General features: G+C 41.3%; 2 protein-coding genes across 2 annotated transcripts; one reads left to right on the top strand and one right to left on the bottom strand.

Moving 5' to 3' along the window:
- The first annotated feature begins 848 nt into the window (after positions 1–848).
- Positions 849–2,592, top strand: LOC112186903 (ethylene-responsive transcription factor ERN1). Its single transcript, XM_024325466.2, has one exon. It carries the CDS (start codon positions 1,167–1,169, stop codon positions 2,424–2,426), a length of 1,260 nt encoding a protein of 419 aa, XP_024181234.1. The 5' UTR covers positions 849–1,166; the 3' UTR covers positions 2,427–2,592.
- A 12,932-nt stretch (positions 2,593–15,524) lies between these two features.
- LOC112186895 (putative endo-1,3(4)-beta-glucanase 2) lies at positions 15,525–17,897 on the bottom strand. Its single transcript, XM_024325454.2, has one exon. It carries the CDS (start codon positions 17,830–17,832, stop codon positions 15,745–15,747), a length of 2,088 nt encoding a protein of 695 aa, XP_024181222.1. The 5' UTR covers positions 17,833–17,897; the 3' UTR covers positions 15,525–15,744.
- Between the last annotated feature and the right edge of the window lie 1,413 nt (positions 17,898–19,310).

Raw genomic sequence — 19,310 nt, 5'->3', positions numbered from 1 at the left:
TTAACAATCCAAAGCAACCAAATTGACCTTATTAGTTATCATTTTGGCTATCAGAGTGACATACCACGCGGTATTTCACGAGTCACATCACAGGTGAAAAATATTTTGCTCCATAAATTCCATAATTCTTGTGACTGTGTTACTGTGTTTGTCTTTGTAAGTGGAAACTACTGGCATAATTTGTCTTATAACTCAGATGAAAAATATAGATCCTCTGGTTTTGTTTTGATTAAGATAGAACAGAAAATTGAAACTATCGCCAAAACAAGTACTCAGAAAAGTAGTGCTGTTGGTATTTGATGGAATCCCTTTGTTTTAGAGAATATATTATCAGCATAAGTTCAAATGTACCTTTTCTGAGAGTGACTTGTCTCATTGTAAAGAATGATTGTCTTTGAGTATTAGAATAGGCCTAATAGCAGTAAAAAATATTAATCCTAATCAATTTGAAAAAGTTGGATTAGGGCTATTTCAATGTAGTGAAAAAGTGTCCAACTTGGTAAATTGTCTCAGTTGAATTGTGATGAGTAAATTTCTGAGATATCCCATTTATTAGAAACTATGTACTGGTATGGAAAATGATTATATAGCATGTATTGGCTAATTAGCCTCCACTTGTTCTTCTTGGAGATCATTTTGGTTGCTTTGCTAATCAATTATGTTTGCTTCAGTAGAACGGTACAATTAGTCCCTTTCTCTACAAAGATTGCATCTCTGCTTCTATCTTCTTGGTGCTTAACTGCTTAAAGATATTTCAGTGATATATATTCAGAAAAATGAGATATGACCCATTCAAGCCTACAATTCCCAATAATGAAGTGACATGAGGTTTAAATAATGTAATAGAAGAAAATAGAGAGATAAAGGCATCTTTGCCTACGTCAAATGTGCCATTAAGTATGCTTTTCTTTTCCAAAACTGAAAGAAACCTCCATCTGGTTTAGATTGAGGCTGGAGCTACCAGAAACAAAGACATAAGAACAAGTAAGACCAGTTCAACCTCCCCAATCATTTGACAAGATCTTCCATTCCCTACATATAAATTCACATGCCAACAGAAGCCAGATCTCACAAAAGCATCTCAAACCTTCAGCTTCAAGTAAATTACTTGCAAGTACACAAAAGCCTAGAAACTAAACATAACATCACAAAAAACAGTAGACTATATGGCAAGGAAGAGAAAAGTTAATGAAGGAGTGGAAGAGACCAAAAGTTGCATTGAGGGAACCATGGCTTGGGATGAGATGGTGAAGGAAGCCTCAGCTGCTGCAGCACTCGGAGGAGCAGCAAGAAGAGCTCGAAAGCGTTTTGTTGGTGTTCGCCAAAGACCCTCCGGAAGATGGGTGGCAGAGATTAAGGACACAATTCAGAAGATAAGGGTGTGGTTGGGGACATTTGACACAGCTGAGGAAGCAGCCAGGGCCTATGATGAGGCTGCTTGCTTGCTCCGCGGTGCCAATACTAGAACAAATTTCTGGCCTTGCTCCCCATCACCATCTTCAACTCCAGCACTTCCCTCAAAGATCACAAACCTTCTTCTCCAGAGGCTCAAAGCAAGGAACAACAACACCTCTTGTTCTGCTCCATCTGCTGCTCCTTTGCCTGTTAACCACCAACAAAAGCAGTATCAGGAAGAAGCTGCAGCAGAGTTCTCGGAAAACCAATACACTGATTTCCTTAATGATCCAGAAGATTACATCACAAGCAACAATGACAACATCCCTGAGATTAGTGCAAGTAGCATCGACTACATGACATCGAGTTTTGAGTCCTGCTTGACTGAAAAGGAAGAGTACACCACTGCAAGAGAAGCTGAACAACAAATGGACTATGGGAATTTGAGTGAAGTGGCAGAGATTACTTATAGCGGCGGGGATGCAAATTTTGTTGGTGGATCAGAGGAAGATGCGGAAGAAGAAGAAGTGAATGGTCAAGTGGGTGCCATAGACTTCCAATTTGTGGATGATATTGGATCATCAGACTACTACTCTCCTTCTCCTTTCGAGATTGCTGAAGAGATAGAAGAGGCAGTGGAGCCGGAGACCTATGCAGATGAGCCTTCTATGCTAAGAGCAGCCATGAAGAGAATGAAATATGAGAGGAAATTCTCTGCTTCTCTCTATGCCTTCAATGGCATACCCGAATGCTTAAAGTTAAAGATTGGATCTTCGACAACAGGAAACACGAGAATGAGGGGAATATCTGACCTGCAGAGGGCCTGCAGTAATAAGAACAAAGAGGAAGCTCCAGCCAAACAAGAATATGAAGGAAAGAAAGAAGAGGAGAACCAGCAGAGATCAACTGATATGGGGTCTTCTTCTTCCTCTTCTTCTTTTTCTTCTCTGAGTGCTGTGAATGGTGATGGTGAGTTGTCACTTTGGAGCTCACTTGATCTTCAGCCTATCTGCTTTTTGTCTACTAATTGATTAAGAACCTTTACCTTTAGTTTTTAACAAATTCATGCTCTAATTAATATGTTCCACATCATCTGGAATTCACCATTATTGATTCTTTGCAATTGTAATGAATGTCAAAGAAATAATGAAGTGTAATTTAAGCTTTTGATTCAACGCAATGAAGTAATTGTGTGTTGAAGGAAGTCGATATCATGTGTGCCTATTCAAACTAAGGTTTAGTTCTAGAGTTGTAATAAGAGAATGTTTTAGATTTCCTAGTTATGTTCGGATTCTATTACCTTTCATTTTTTTTTTTAAGAATATCATGTCGATATATTAATATTACTCAGGCCAGAATGGACCATTACATATCCTCCCTCTACCATCTCTGGGCAGATAAAGAGTTTGTGGTGAAACCACAGCGATGCATAGATTAGGTCCGATCATTTGACGGTACCCATGCTCACTTATTCAAAGAAAGCCTATAAACTATGTTACCAATGACAAGTAAATAGGTATAATGCACAGAAAATTAAAACTAACTTGTCTCCTTGCCCTTAACACTAGGGCTAGGAGGTTTTCCAGGGCAGAGCACGCTAAGCACCTCTTCAGCTGCAACTTTCTTCTTTGAAGGGTTTTTGTTTTTCGCCCCAGAGGCCGACCTTTTTTCTTTTTTTGTTCCACCTTGATCAGCTGCATAGATTCCTTAAGGAGTGAGCCTTCCTTAGGAATTAAGACACCTCCCCGAGCTTCAATGAGACCCAGGGATTTAGCAGAAAATTTGGTGTGGAATTCTGGTACTTTCAATTTCTTGGGCACCATAGATGAGCTAGCAACAGTCTCACCTTCATTAAATAGAAGTTTCAGTTTTTTTGGGGATGTATATGGCGATGTAGGCCGGCCTCTTTTCGCCTTGGAGGACTCCACTTCAATAGGGACCAAGGCTAAAGCATTAGCATCATCATTATGCCTCAAGTCTTCACTACGCACCACAATAGGCTTGCGGAGCTTATTCATGACAGGAGTGCCAAACAGGTTGCGCGCAACTGGGGGCAGTAGAGGGGTTTGTATTCCCTAAAACCGAAACGTTCCACTCTGGAAACGAAGATCAGAAAAACCTGGAAATTGGGATGTCAGAGATTTCCCCGATGTCTTCGAACTGGCAGCAATTTCATGCACAATTTGTGCATCAGCATTAGGGCATACTCCCTGGTCATGAAACAAAAGATGGCAGTCCCTGCATTTTCCTCGTAAGTTCTCGAAGAAAAAAGTAATTTCTTTCACTACTTCAGGAATGATTTTGAGAGTCCTCTTCAGAAAAAATGGATGAGATATGGCATGAGCAACGTGAACCCTAATTTGACCTTTATTGTCAAATAGTCTTTGGTCGAAGTCCAGATACTTACCCGCCACAGACGCAACATTCATGATAGTTTTCTTATCTTCTAGGGCTGGCGGGATACCTATGATTTTGACCCAGAAGAAGAGCAGATTCATGGGAATGCTGAGTGGATCTTGCAGACCATCATATTGTTGTAGCAGAACCGGAGCTTTGTTGAAATACCACGGCCCTCCCTTTAAAATCTTATTTCAGTCACGTTTCAGATCAAAGGAGAAGGCAAAACAATCTTGGGTACAATTCTAAACCTTGAAGGCTCCATCAGTGACCCAGATGTGTCTGAAATGGTGAAGTAGATCTTGAGTGCCAAATAGTTTCTTTGTCAGCGGTTTGGCCAAGAGAAAAGCCTGAGAGTTTGAGCACCTCTCTGATACATTCAAGTGGGAGATGTCAACGACATCAGAGCCTGCTAAGGCGAGGGATGTAGCCAAACTCTCTGTAACGTCGTTAATGGACGTCATTTTGCAGTAAACAGGGCCGCAAAGTGTACCGCCCTAAGGAGAAGGACTAGGGTTTGGGAGCGGCTTTAGAGTCGCATTAGAGTTTTTTTGGAGGACTTCTATTATGGAGAAGGCAAAGACGCAACTAATAGAGCCGAGCATCTTTATTACCTTTCATGTACTCTGTAAATCCATATATAAAGGGCTCCTATTATCAATAATAATACACAATTCTCTTTGTGTTGTAGGAAAATATGATTCGAGAGAATTGTGAGAGAAATTGTGTGTTCTATTATTGATAATAGGAACCCTTTATATAGGGATTTACAGAGTATATACAAAGTAATAGAATCTGAATATAATTAGGAAATCTAGAACCTTGTCCTATTATAACTCTAGAACTAAACCCTAGTTTGAAGAGGCACACTAGAATACAACATCCTTCAATACTCCCCCTTGTGCCGTTCAAACTTGGTGATGACGCTTTGATCGTTTCCTCACTAAAAATCTTGGTAGGTAACAAAAACTCAGTGGGACAAAAATAACCCTAGTCGAAGGAAAAAAATAGCACAACACGTCCTTCACTCTTTTAGATCGAACATGTAGACATCATCCTCCCCTTGATGTCGACATCTCCCCCTGATTGCAACAATCATGGGAGTTTGGATAACTTTCTCAATCCAATGCTCTTCACATATTTCTCGAAGGTGGATTTAGGTAACGACTTAATAAATAAGTCTGCTACATTATCCTCTTATCAGATTTGATTTACTTCAACATTTGGAAGTGATTGTTGTTGCTGATTGTAAAAAAACTTAGGCAATATATGCTTGGTGTTGTCGCCCTTGATGAAACCTAATTTCATTTGCTCAATACAAGCTGCATTATCCTCATAAATTCATGTAGGTTCATCTGTGGTAGACTTCAAACCACAAGTTCCTCGGATGTGTCTAATTACAGACCTTAACCATATGCATTCATGCACAGCTTCATGTAGAGCAATAATCTCCGCATGATTCAGGGAAGTAGCAACAAGGGTCAGTTTTGTAGACTTCCAAGATATCGTAGTGTTTCCCATGGTAAAGACATAACCTGTTTGGGAGCGACCTTTGTGAGGGTCAAAGAGATACCATGTATCAGCAAATCTCATCAAAACATTCACTATCATTTTGATGGAGGGGAGGAGGATGACGCCGGCCACCCTTGGCGGCTGCGGTATTGCCAGTCACAGTATTTGGACTGCGCCTAGGGGTAATGAGATCATTTCTCATTCTTCAGTAATTTTTTTCTCTTCGCAGGGATAGAACAAGCCCATATCTATCTTACATTTTAAGTAATGAAAGATTGTCTTTATACCTGTCCAATGATGTTGCGTTGGCGCGGGGTTATATATAGCCAACAAGTTCGTAACAATTGAGGTGTCCGGTCTTGTATTGTAATAAGTACAATATTGCGCCTATTGTACTCAGGTAAGCACTTTTGCCATTAACACGTTTCATCATCATCCCTAGGACGAAACTGATCCCTCTTAGAGCCAAGACTACGAACGACCATAGGAGTGCATCTTTGACTTTATAAAAATGCCTAAGCATCCATTGACACGGCATACAAGTTCTGAATCTAGACAAAACCGAGTTCTCCCAAGGTCCTTCGTCTCAAACTCGGATTTCAGGTGTTCAGCAGTTTCTCTTAACTCTCATGGGTTCCAATTGTAAATCTGGAACTTATCATGAAAATGTGTGGGCATAGTTCATCATATCTCTTCCCAATTAAGTTGTCACTTTAGTGAGCGTTTTAACCTCGTTGCAAACGCACTCCGTGGTCTAGAGCCACTTGACTTGGATAAATGAAGTTCACAAGAACCTTCATTATGTTCCGCATCTAGATTCCCATAAAGATATGTAGTGACCACATTCGTAAGCTGCATGTTCAGTTATTCAGAAACTACCAAACTGACAAGGTAGTGGAGTGCAATGACATCCATTATGAGAGAATATGTCTTCTCATAGTCGATTCCAGGGCTTTTTGTGAGAAGCCTTACGCCATAAGGCGAGATTACCATATCTTTTTCTCATCACACTATCTAACGAAGACCTATTAATGTCAACAGGTTTTATGTTAGGAGATGTTGACATCTCAGGCCCGAAATCCTTCATCTTCATTAGTGAATCCACTTCAACATGGATCACATCTTTCCATTTAGGCCAATTTTCTCTACGTTGGCATTTTTCAACGGAGCAAGATTCGATGTCATTGGTCTCAATAATCTCACGTCCTCATGTACGCTAGTGTAATTTGTAGAGATCTCTATATTCTCAGGAGTTGGTTCTAACGTTGAGGCGTCCCCCAACGATGTCTCTTGGACATAACCACAATCCAGAATATTCTCATGAGACAGATTTTGAGTATCAATGATCAATGGATCAAGTTGTGCCAAAACTCGCTCTCTTCCTAGGGCGAGAATCCATCGAACATATGGGTCTCCTACGCTCTCTAGAGGAACTCATGGCCTATGACGCCATTATGCCACATTATGGGGTCACTATACCACCATCCATGGTGGTGGTGCCGTGCCCATCTCTTCTGGGTGGCACCATGTCTTCTTAAGGGGACGTCTATCCTTGTAGGCATGTTTGTAGTAGGTATATATGATCTCGTCACTTTTAGGGGATCGAGATGAGACATAGTGGGGACAGACCATGACAATTCCTGTCGTTCCTGTTGAACGTTGACTTTCAAATCTCCCCCTAATGACGGGAAGACTGTCTCATCAAAATGACAATCTGCAAATCTAGCAGTAAAGAGATCGCTTGTCAAGGGTTCTACATAGCGGACTGATAGTTTGAGATTTATATCCAACATAAATATATACATATATATATATATATATATATATATGCATTCGTTGCAATGACCCATTTTGATGCGATGTGGTGGCGCAATTGGCACATAAACTGCACACTCAAATATGCATAAGTATGAGATATTTAGACTCTCACCCAGTCACTAGCTGTAACGCAAATAAAAGTTGAGTGGCTATAAGTTGTAGACGAATTAGCATAGCTGCATGCGATATTGCATAACCCCAAGTGAAAATATTAGTGCGCATTACCAATGTCTGGGCTACCATCGTAGTCGTTTAATGGTGGCTTTTCCGTGAGACCATAGGGGTGTGTTCATGGGAATATGATGCCTAATATCAATCCCCAATGATAGTAATAGTCATCAAAAATTGTTTTGATGTAAACTCTCTAGCATTATCAAGTCGAATTGACTGAATGAGATGATTCGGGTAGTGAGCCCGTAGCCATATGATCTGGGCCAGGAGTTTATCATAAGCAGCAGGGCAATAGAGCGACACGTGACCAGCGTGTCCGCACATCAACCAACATCTAAACAGTCCGCACGTTGGTTGAATCGGTCCACTGAATCCCTTTGGATTCTTTATAAGAATGGAAATATTTCCGTTGGGTCCTTTGCATAGGATGGTCTCGATCCTTATTTTGTTAAAGAGCAGGCTTTGTAAAACGAACGATGGGCCTTAGAAGCAACCAAGGAAGAATTTGGTTGAACCACGAAGTCTTAATGGACTTTAGAAGTAGAAAAATGGGCCAAGGAGGCATTGGTGGCGTCAAAGCCATCTTTGGGCCACAGAGCGTAGGCGGCACCGGCCATTGATGGCCAGTTGTGCATAGGGACGGCGCCGTGTGGCTCATGTGCCCTTCCTTGGACCGAATTTCAGTTTTTACTTCTTTTCGTTTTGAAAAATGGATGTTCGTGTGAAGTCTTTAGTATACGGATCACATATCATGACCTGGGTGTCCCCAACGGTAATGCCAAAGCTTATATGTGTTAGAATCCCATAAGCCATCTCTCATGACATGGTTGGGTTCAGTGATGCGAATAGTGGTTGTATACAACCCACTAGAGCGACACATAAGTTTTTCTAATACTCGTTTATGTCCGTAGTACTTAGAGGTGATGCAAAGGAACTCTTGTCCATTCTCACAACGTGTTTCCACATGAAAATCATTGGCTCTTATATCTTTGAAATAATAAAGTTTGAATTAAAGTATGTCCAAGACATGAAATAAAAGAATCGACACTTTATTAATAGCCAATGATTACATCATTTCATAACCAAAAATCTAAGCCAAAATTTACATAATTCTTGGAACATAAAAGACTATAAAAATTTGTGGCATTTTATCTTCATCGCCAGATTTGAAGTCTTCTTTGACTCAATGTCTTGATCACCATGAGGTGGCTACCTTTTTAGGTACATTGCAAACTCAGGTCTATTGATCAGTTGTTCCATATCTGAAATAGACACCATGAAGAGGATTCTCCCTTTATTGAGGCGCATTGGCACAATGTTCATGGTTCCTAGGACCTGAGGCGTTGGAAAATTATAACCATGGCCAACGTTGGCTTCATGGTTTCCAACCCTTCGTCCCTCAAAGTTACAGCTCCTACGGTCGCATGATCGCCGCCTTTGGCGATTACCTTCATGAGCATTTCGATCATATGGATCAGGACGTCTATGGCGACTTTCTCTAGCCATGGAACGATGCTCTTGGTGGCCATCTCGAAGCCTATCAATTTCTCTTCTCACAAGCTCGTTGCCATGTCTTTCAGCAGCGGCCATAGCTTCAATAAGCTGTTGAAAACTTGTGATCCGTCTTGCGTTTACATGAGTCTGGAATAAATTAGAGGACCTCATAGCATAGACAGGGAAGGTATTGAGGGTTTTCTCAATCAATTGGTCTTCTGTGATCGTCTTGCCACAGATGCGCATCATTGTTTTGATGCGGCAAGCTTTCGAATAAAATTGCGTGATTGTAACAAAGTCAGATAAGCGAAGATCATTCCATTCTGCTTCTAAATTTGGAAGGATGGAGTGAGGAACTTTACCATAACGTTCCTGAAGTGCTTGCCATAGCTTTATAGTGCTATCCTCATTCATAAACTCAAACTGGAGGTCTCTATCCATATGACGCATCATTAGGGCAAGTGCCCTGGAATTGTCAATCTCAGTTTGAGGGTCTGGAGTAGTTCCTTCATAACAAAGATCTTGGATTGTGTGCAATAGATCACGGGAAATAAGATGGAGCTCAACGTCCTGAGCCCACAATAGGTATCCTTTGCCTGCATAATCAAATCGAACAAAATTGAGTCTGTTCGAGTTCGACATCCTGAAAAGTGAAACAAGAATGAATTAGTTTCGGAGTGAATGCTTCCACGAAAACTAATATTAATAAGATTTCCGAGCTATGCTACCAAGAAATTGATTTCCAAGTTTATTTGGATTAGACTTAAACAATGATGTTTAATATGGTCAAAGATCGTTGTTTGAGGACGCTCCTAGTCCTACAATCACGTATGAACACTCTTAGTTCGTATATAGCATGAATCCCCACAATTTCACTTATTTAAATAATCGAACTCACGTTCGTATATTGTAAATCTTGTAGAAAATAATGAAATTTAAAAGACAAGAACGCAGGAACTTTAATCATAAAGACTTACTTGTTGAAAATCGGAGCAGATTCACTTCTGAATAGCTCCCACTTGGATTGGTGTACAAGTCTAAAAAAAATTCCAATAGGGCTAAAATTTTTAGATAGAAGAGACAGAGACGAACAACTTTGATGAAGAAATAATTTTGATCAGAGATCCCGAACTAGACATTTCATGGCATGCAAGCAGACTGATATGCACAGGAATGAGAGGAAAGGTGAGAGGAGGAGGATGCAATGGGCATGCGGTGGTGCTGTAGGGGTAGTAGGGGGTACATGGGTGTGTAGGGACTACAGGGGAAGTGCACAATATGGCTAGCTAGGGCTAGGAGCTTGCGGCAGTTGGTATTGGCTGAAACAGGAAAAACAGGGCAAAAATCGTTTCTACGCGTTTTTCTATAGGAGGATCAGTTGGTGTGACAGCCAGTTCAAGGGCATATGGACCTGTTCTTGGAGTATCACTTCTGGTTCCTGAATCCTAAGATAGAGACAACTGCTGACAAAATTTGGTGTCAATTGGGTGTTTGGAAGGTGGTGAACCAGTGAAGAGATAGCAGCGGATGGTTTGGGGCCTCCGGTGGCCGGTTCGGTAAGTTTCTAGCCTGTTTTGGTTGTGCTGCTGCCAGTTCCGGACTCCTTGGGTCGGGAGATACTAGTTGGGAGGCGAAGGCAATTAGGGTTTGAGGGTTTCGACTTGTTTTAGGGTTTTGGTTATTTGTTTCAGGGTTAGGGCTCGTGCTGATAACGTGTTGTAGGAAAATATGATTCGAGAGAATTGTGAGAGAAATTGTGTGTTCTATTCTTGATAATAGGAGCCCTTTATATAGAGATTTACAGAGTACATATAAGGTAATAGAATCTAAATACAATTAGGAAATCTAGAACTTTCTCCAATTATAACTTTAGAACTAAACCCTAGTTTGAAGAGGCACACTAGAATACAACATCCTTCAATACTCTACAATTCCATTTTTACTAAAACACGTTATCAGCACGAGCCCTAACCCTAGCCTAAAAGAAAAAGAAAAAGAAAACCCTAAAAACCCTCCTCACCAAAACTGTCGCAAGCCCTAGCACGAGCTAGCCTCCCCACTGCTGCCTGCTACCCCGGGTGCACACCCAGCCCCCACTGCCCCTGCAGCCAATGCACACAGCTAGCGTCTGCCAGCCCGCCTGCTCGCACCCCGCACCTTCTGTGGCACTTTTGCTAAGCACCCATGTGCTCCTGCTGCACACCTCGCACGCCCTTGTGCAACACTCTGCAGTAGCGCTCCCGCAACTCACCTGCAGCCCCACATCCTCGCAGCACTGCATCCCAGCAGCCTCGCAGCTCCGCAATACTGTTGTCTTGCATACACGCTGCCACTGCAGTCCTTACTGGCTCGAGTATCCGACATCGCTGTAAGCTCTGCCCCATCACGCCTGCATCAACACGCGCGTGACTCAAGCCCCAAATCATCAATATGTTTCTTGGAGAGTTGGAATGCCTTGTTGATAGTGGCACCACACATACTATATTGCGACATAGGCAACTATTTCTATGGATGACGCCTAGTCGATCTTTAGTGACTACGATGGCTGGACCATCACAATTGATTCATGGTTAAGGACCAGATCAATTTAAGTTGCCAAATGGCACAAGTATTAATGTCACCGAAGCTCTATATGCTCCTAGGGCTGGAAGAACCCTATTGAGTTTTACAGATATAAGAGCCAATGGTTTTCATGTGGAAACACATTGTGAGAATGGACAAGAGTTCCTTTGCATCACCTCTATTGACTACGCACATAAACGAGTATTAGAGAAACTTATGTGTCTCTCGAGTGGGTTGTATGCAACCACTATTCGAGTCGTTGAATCCAACCATGTCATGAGAGATAGCTTATGGGATTCTAACACATATAGGCTTTGGCCTGACCGTCTGGGATACCCAGGTCGTGATATGATAATCCGTATACTAAAGACTTCACACAGACATCCATTTTTCAAAACGAAAAGAAGTTAAACCCAAAATTCCGTCCAAGGAAGAGCACGGATGCCACATGGCTCTGTCTCTATGAAAAACCGGCCATTATTGGCTGGAACGCCTACCCCATGCGGCCCCACGTTGGTTTTGACGCCAACACTGCTTCCTTGACCCAATTTTCTACTTCTAAAGCTTATTCTTAGTTTTGCAAAGCATGCTCTTTAGCAAAGTTAAGATCTAAACCATCTTATGCAAAAGACACTAAAGAAAACATCCCATTCTTACAAAGGATCCAAGGTGATATTTGTGGACCTATCCAACCAACTTGCGGACCATTTAGATATTTTATGGTGTTGGTTGATGCATCGACACGCTGGTCACATGTCATGCTTTTGTCCACAAGAAATGCTGCATTTGCTAAACTCCTAGCACAAGTCATTAAGTTAAAGGCTCACCACCCTGATCATCCCATTAAGTCAATTCGTCTTGACAATGCTAGAGAGTTTACATCAAAAACTTTTGACGACTATTGCATGTTCATTAGGATTGAGGTTGAACACCCTGTTCCTCATATTCACACCCAAAATGGTCTCGCAGAAGCTGCCATTAAAAGACTTCAAGTGGTTGCTACAGCATTGGTTATGCGCACCATTCTCCCTGTTTCTACTTAGGGCTATGCAATATTGTATGCATCTATGCTTATTCGTCTGAGGCCTACTGCCACTCAACCTTTTTCTGCGTCCCAGATGGTTACTAGATATGAACCTGACGTCTCACACTTACGCATATTTGGGTGGCAGTTTATGTGTCAATTGCGCGCGCCACAGCGCACCAAAATGGGACCTCAAAGACAATTAGGCATTTATGTTGGATATGACTCTCCAACCATTATCTGCTACTTAGAACCCTTGACAGGCGATCTATTTACCGCTGGATTTGAAATTTGTCACTTTGATGAGATAGACTTCCTGTCGTTAGGGGGAGATAAGAACAATAATATTCCACAGGAATGACAGGAATTATTGTGGTTTGTCCCCACTTTGTCTCATCTTGATCCCCGAATTGTACAATCTGAAATTGAAGTTTGGAGAATTCTCGATCTTCAAAACGTAGCAAACTCTATGCCTGATGCATTTTCTGATATCGTTAAAGTGACAAGATCACATATACCTGCTGCAAACGTCCCTGCAAGGATTGATGTCCCTAAAAATCATGTACACGGCGCCGCCCCTAGGGGTCTTAGGCACAGTTCAACCACCACTAATGATGGCAATGTGGCTCAGGCCAGGCTTCCAAAAAGGAAACGTGGGAGGCCCAAAAGTTCGATGGATTTTCACCCAAGAAATAAAGCGAGTTTGGCACAAAAAGATCCATTAATCATCGACATAAATAACCCGTCTCATGAAGATATTCTGAATTATGGTTATATCCAAGAGACATCATTGGGGGACACTCCAATGTTATAACCAATTTCAGAGAATAGAGAGATCTCCATGTATTACACTAGTGTACATGAAACGTTGAATCAAGACTCTATTATCCTTGATGATGTGTTTGCATATTCTATCGCTCAAGGAATTATAGAACACGATGATATCGAACCTCGCTCCGTTGAAGAATGTCAACGAAGAGCTAATTGGCCAAACTGGAAAGATGAGAACCAGGTTAAATTGGATTCACTAACAAAGAGACAGGTATTTGGGCCTATAACACTGACACCCCCAAGTATAAAGACTGTTGGCCATAAATGAGTCTTTGTTAGAAAACGTAATGAGAAAAATGAGGTTGTTAGATACAAAGCCCGCCTCGTGACTCAAGGTTTCTCACAACGGGTACACCCTAGAATCAACTACGAGGAGACATATTCTCCTATAATGGACGTTATAACATTCCGCTACCTTGTCAGTTTGGTAGTTTCCGAAAAACTTGACATGCAGCTTGTGGATATGGTCACAGCATATCTCTATGGGGATCTAGATTCAGAGAAATATATGAAGGTTCCAGATGGACTTCAATTACCCAAATCAAGTGGCTCTAAACCACAGAGCGCGTTTTCAATAAGATTAAGACGCTCACTATATGGATTGAAACAATCCGGACGGATGTGGTATAACCGTCTAAGTGACTACTTGATTGGGAAGGGATATGTCAACAATGAAATATGCCCATGCGTGTTTATAAAAAGGACAAGTTCCAGATTTGCAATTGTAGCAGTTTATGTCGATGACATGAACCTAATTGGAACTCTAGATGAGTTAAAGGAAACTGCTAAATACTTGAAATCCAAATTTGAGATGAAAGATCTTGGGAAAACACGATTTTGTCTTGGACTAGAACTCGAGTACCGTAGTGATGGGATTATGATCCATCAGTCAGCATATACTCAAAACTTACTGAGGCGCTTTAATGAAGGTAAAGCGAAGCCTGTGAGTACTCTCATGATCGGCCGTAGTCTTGAGCCCGAAAACGATCCATTTCATCCAAGGGATGAGGACGAAGACTTATTAGAGGCTGAAGTGTCCTATCTAAGTGTAATAGGCTCATTATTGTACTTAGCTCAATGCATAAGATCAGACATCTCGCTCGCAGTGAACTTGTTAGCTCGACATAGCTCTGAGCCAACACGCCGTCATTGGATTGGTGTAAAAACAATCTTTCAATACTTGAGAGGTACGATTGATATGGGCTTGTTTTATCCCTACGGAGAGAAAAGAAATGACGGAAGTATGGGATTGGACCCCATAAGGCAAAATGCCAGCTTCCATGATGTAGACGCCGACGTCGCCATCCGTGGTGGCCGACGTTCTCCTCCTCCCCTCCATCAAAATGACAATGATGTCTTGATGGGTTTTCTGACGCAGGGTATCTCTCTGACCCTCATAAAGGTCTCTCTCAAACGGGTTATGTCTTTACCATGGGAAGCACCGCAATATCTTGGAGGTCTACAAAGCAAACCCTTATTGCTACTTCCTCAAATCATGCAGAGATTATCACTCTACATGAAGTTGTGCGAGAATGCACATGGCTAACCGCTAAGGTATGTAATTAGACACATTCGAGGAACTTGTGGTTTGAAGTCTACCACAGATGAACCTACATGCATTTATGAAGATAATGCAGCTTGTATTGAGCAAATGAAATTAGGTTTTATAAAGGGCGATAACACCAATCATATATCGCCTAAGTTCTTTTACAATCAGTAACAACAAGCACTTCTAAATATTGAAGTGAATCAAATCTGATATGAGGATAATGTAGCGGACTTACTTACTAAGTCATTACCTAAATCCACCTTCGAGAAACATGTGAAGCGCATCGGGTTGAGAAAGTTATCCGAACTCCCATGATTGTAGCAATTAGGGGGAGATATTAACATCAAAGGGAGGTATGATGTCTACATGTTTGATCTCGAAGAGTGAAGGACGTGTTGTGCTCTTTTTGTCGTTCGACCATTGTTATTTTTGTTCCACATGATTTTTGTTACCTGGCAAGGTTTTTAATGAGGCAACGATCAAAGCGTTATCACCAAGTTTGAGCGGCACAAGGGGGAATGTTGAAGGAAGTCGACATCATGTGTGCCTCTTCAAACTAGGGTTTAGTCCTAGAGTTGTAATAGGAGAAGGTTCTAGATTTCCTAGTTATGTTCGGATTCTATTACCTTTCATGTACTCTGTAAATCCGTATATAAAGGGCTCCTATTATTAATAATAATACATAATTCTCTCTGCAATTCCATTTTTACTATGCTTCTTTTTATCAATTATTTCCGGGTCATGTTTGGAATATTCATATGATTTCCATGCATGAATCATACAAAAGCTTCACTTGAATTTATAATTTATTTGACATGATAAGCTACAATATTACGGCACAAACATACAGATAACACCCTGGTTATTATGTTGTCATCAACTTACCACCTCTTTTTCATTAAGTTAGCCAAATCCTAAAACAAGTTCATAAGCCCTGAGAAACTACTTTCTAGCCATCTAAGAACTAGTTCTAACTCCAATCTTCTACTTCCTAGCCTCTGCTGTGGATCCACCATAAGAGATTCGAAAGTGAGTTCCCATCATCAAAACCTTTCAAGTTTTTAACATTCTGCAAAGCCTCTTCCTTGTTGTATATCCCTTCCAAGGCATAAGCAAACCCTCTCCATGCATCCGTAACTCCCTCCCTATTCAGAGCTGGTATTGTCCAATCTACAACCTCCCTAACATAGCTGGCATTGGAGAACAAGACCTCAGTGATAGGGGAAATCGGCAGCACCTGAATTCCAAGCCTGATTTCTTTCGACTCTGCTGAAGCAAACCAAAGACCGGTATCCCTCTTATTAGACCACACAATTCCAGTGATCTTATTCTGACTCGCGAAGACATCCTCATAGATGTTATCTCCTTGGTGCACATGCCACCACTTTTGAGCTGCCTGAATCTCCAGTGCTGCAAGCAATGATGCTGTGTCAGTGAGATTAGTGTCTCTATAGGCTAACCCCATCAATGCAGCCGAGTAGTAAGCATTCACTGCCTCACTTGTACTCTCTTGATTTCGTCCATCTGCAAATTCAGTTAACCCTCCGGCCCACGAATGCAAATTGTAGAGATCGAAGTTCCTCAACCGCGGGTAACTTGAATCTGGCTGCCTGTTTAAGTTCATGAAATCCCCAGCAAGAGCATAAGCTTGATCCTTAAACTTCATCCCCCAATCCACGTCAAGCTTTGCAACTACTGAAATCGCATAGAGAAAATAGCCAAGATGGAAATGGTGATCATTATACACTCCAAACCCGTAATCTGCACCTTTATCAACTGCTCCATTTTTCGTTACAAGTCCACCCCATTTACCTTCATACAAGAAACCATTCCCACTGAAAGTCCCACTCAACCATGGCTCAATTGCATCCTTCATAAACTTTGTAATGGCTGGAATATCTTTAACACCCACCTCTTCACCAATCAAAGCCAGCCTTGCCGCCTTGGCAATCAATTTTCCATATTCATATGAAGCTGTTGTTGATACTGGTGTCGAAATTAGAGCCTGAACGTCACCAGAAAGAGCGGCTTTTATTTCAGGTAATGCCTGTACTAGGTCCTTGACACCTGTAATCGAATGCCAAGAGACTGGAATAGGCTGTGTTTTCAACACCCAAGAGTTTCCCACAACGCCTAGGAGATCACCATCAATGCTTCTGTACTTGAGATAGTCAAGAACAGTGGCATTACTGTCCTGAACAGACAGAAGTTGTTGATGGAGAGGATGAGCTAGCATAAGCAAATCTCCATTTCCTTCTTTCACCCATCTATACTCCAATGTAAAAGGCCCTGTGAACACTGCCTCGCCCGAAACCGGGTAAGAAGAACTGAACTGGTCTAGAACTGCCTCGAGATCTTGAGAGCCTGGCGGCAACAATGCAACCCTCATAACCCCGGTGAATGCGTCGGAAGTGATCAGTGATGGGTTGCTGATGGTGAGACCAATCGGAGAGGACGAGTACACCAGCATTGTCTGACTGTTGTCGAGCTTTAATGTGTACTTGTTGCGTTGAGCGTTTGGAAACAAAGAAGTGATTGAACTAGCGGTGGAAATGGAAAGCGCGGTGGGATTAGACACATTGCATGTCAAGTAGGGGCTTCCCTTGACGAGGAAGAAGCGGAGATTGGAGGAGGGGAAGTCTAGAGTGACGCCGAGGTCACTGAAGGAAGAGACTACATGGCGTTCTTGGTTGTTTTGGGTGGCGGAGATGGTGAGTTCAGGGGTGAAGTTCTGGGATATGGAAGCGGAGGTGGCAAGGCGAGTCGGGTAGGAGAGAGAGAGGGAGGAGTTGGAGGATCTGAAATGGTAGGGGTGGAAATATTCGGGCTGGTCGCCATTGTTGAGTACAAAGTTTTGGAAGAAAGAGTTTGTGGGGAGTGGGGTTTGGAGGAGGCTTGGGGCAAAGAACGGTGAAGGGTCAGGGAGAACTGTGGACTCGGCTTTCGGATAGAGGAAGCCGGTGGCCGGAGTTGCTTGCGTTTCGGACAGTAGTACTCTGGCTTGGGTTTGAGGGAGGATGAAAAAAGCGAGGGAGATGATGAGGAAGCATGTCATCAAGGTCATATTATTGGAAGCCATTGATAATGTGCTTGTGGTTTGTGAATGATGGTTCTCCAATGCCGTTTAAATAATATAGCAAGGTTGTTGGTGCTTGCTAGCCTCTTATGGTGATTGTGGAGAGAAAGGAAGGAAGGCTAGGGCAAATCAATTAGGATTCCGAGAGCTTATAGGAGAAAATGGCGGTAAAACCTCGTTTGAGGTAACGGTGACCTTTTTTTGGTAAGTAGAAATGTTTTGGTGGGTTGCTCGTCTGAAATCTCGACTAGGTTCCGATCACTGCTCTGAGTTTGGAATGTAGTTCGACAACCTCTTTTTTTCTATATTAAACAAGTTAATTATAGGTGATTACATACTTAATTAATTCTGGAGTTATAATGATTAGAGATCAGAAAGGTTAAACCTTCGAAACAAAAGATCTCTAGCTGCCATATCTTTTTACTAAACTTCCATAAGAATTGTACCTACCTGATTAAATCTGAAGGTACGTTAATGACTAAAGATCAGTATGGTTGATCCTTAATTACATTAGAATAAAGATTTGCGATATCTTTTTACCAAACTTCCATAAACATCAGTAAATAGGTATGTTATGCAGTACGTACAAGTGAATAACATAAATATAAATTGGTGTGCCATAAGATCAATAGCTAATTTGAGCATCTCCAATGAATGTACACAGCGTAGTACAACTGTCATAGACATATGATTACTTTTTTTTTTGTTACAATAGACATATGATTACTTGGTACATATATACCGACTTGCACATTTATTGGAGATGCTCAAACTAGCTATTATGGGATTTAGTGCTCACATTTTGGGGCAGAGGCCTCCTATTGGGTTTGTTGCCCATTATGAAATGAAATGTTTCCCCTTTTTTGATCAAAACATTATTTTGGGGCAGACCACAACATTTAATGTGTCAAAGTCATGCCAAATTTTGATGTTGTGTGACAAATAATTTTTCCAAACTACTCACAAATCATTTCACGTATCAAATAGATGCTAGTTAGTAGTTATCTAAATAACAATCGACATTGAAAATTTTCAGACTAGTATGCATACATTTAACATATAAAAAAATAAATAAAATCCTTCATTTTTTTTCCATAGCAACTTTTAATCAATTAGAGCTAATGGATATCTCCAACATTACTATTGAGTACGTACATCTAGATTCGGCTAGAGATGCTCTTACATGTACATCTTATATGATACTCATAAAAACTTGAATTTTCTTTAAGTTGCTTCTTCGATTAATCTATTAAGCTTGGTTTCAATAACAATAAAATTCTTTATCTTTTAGTATATGGAACTATCGAACTTGTAAACATAAGTAGATGATTAGTGACAACAGCAATAGCAAACTTTGGTGATTACTCATTGTTTGGGAAAATAATCATCGAAGAAACTCACAGTGCTTTATTAGCAATATGGTAGGATGGTAGACCACCTTATTGTCTTCAGGCAAAATATTGGTTCCAATCTGGTAGTAC

The sequence above is a fragment of the Rosa chinensis genome, chromosome 2 (genome assembly GCF_002994745.2).
Source record: "Rosa chinensis cultivar Old Blush chromosome 2, RchiOBHm-V2, whole genome shotgun sequence".
Classification (NCBI taxonomy): Eukaryota; Viridiplantae; Streptophyta; class Magnoliopsida; order Rosales; family Rosaceae; genus Rosa; species Rosa chinensis.
Note: the sequence above shows the minus strand (reverse complement) of the source record. Positions and strands in the feature narration are given on the sequence as shown.

Coding starts and splice junctions, on each gene's coding strand:
- LOC112186903 (XM_024325466.2), top strand. CDS start 1,167: ATGGCAAGGAAGAGAAAAGTTAATGAAGGAGTGGAAGAGACCAAAAGT.
- LOC112186895 (XM_024325454.2), bottom strand. CDS start 17,832: ATGGCTTCCAATAATATGACCTTGATGACATGCTTCCTCATCATCTCC.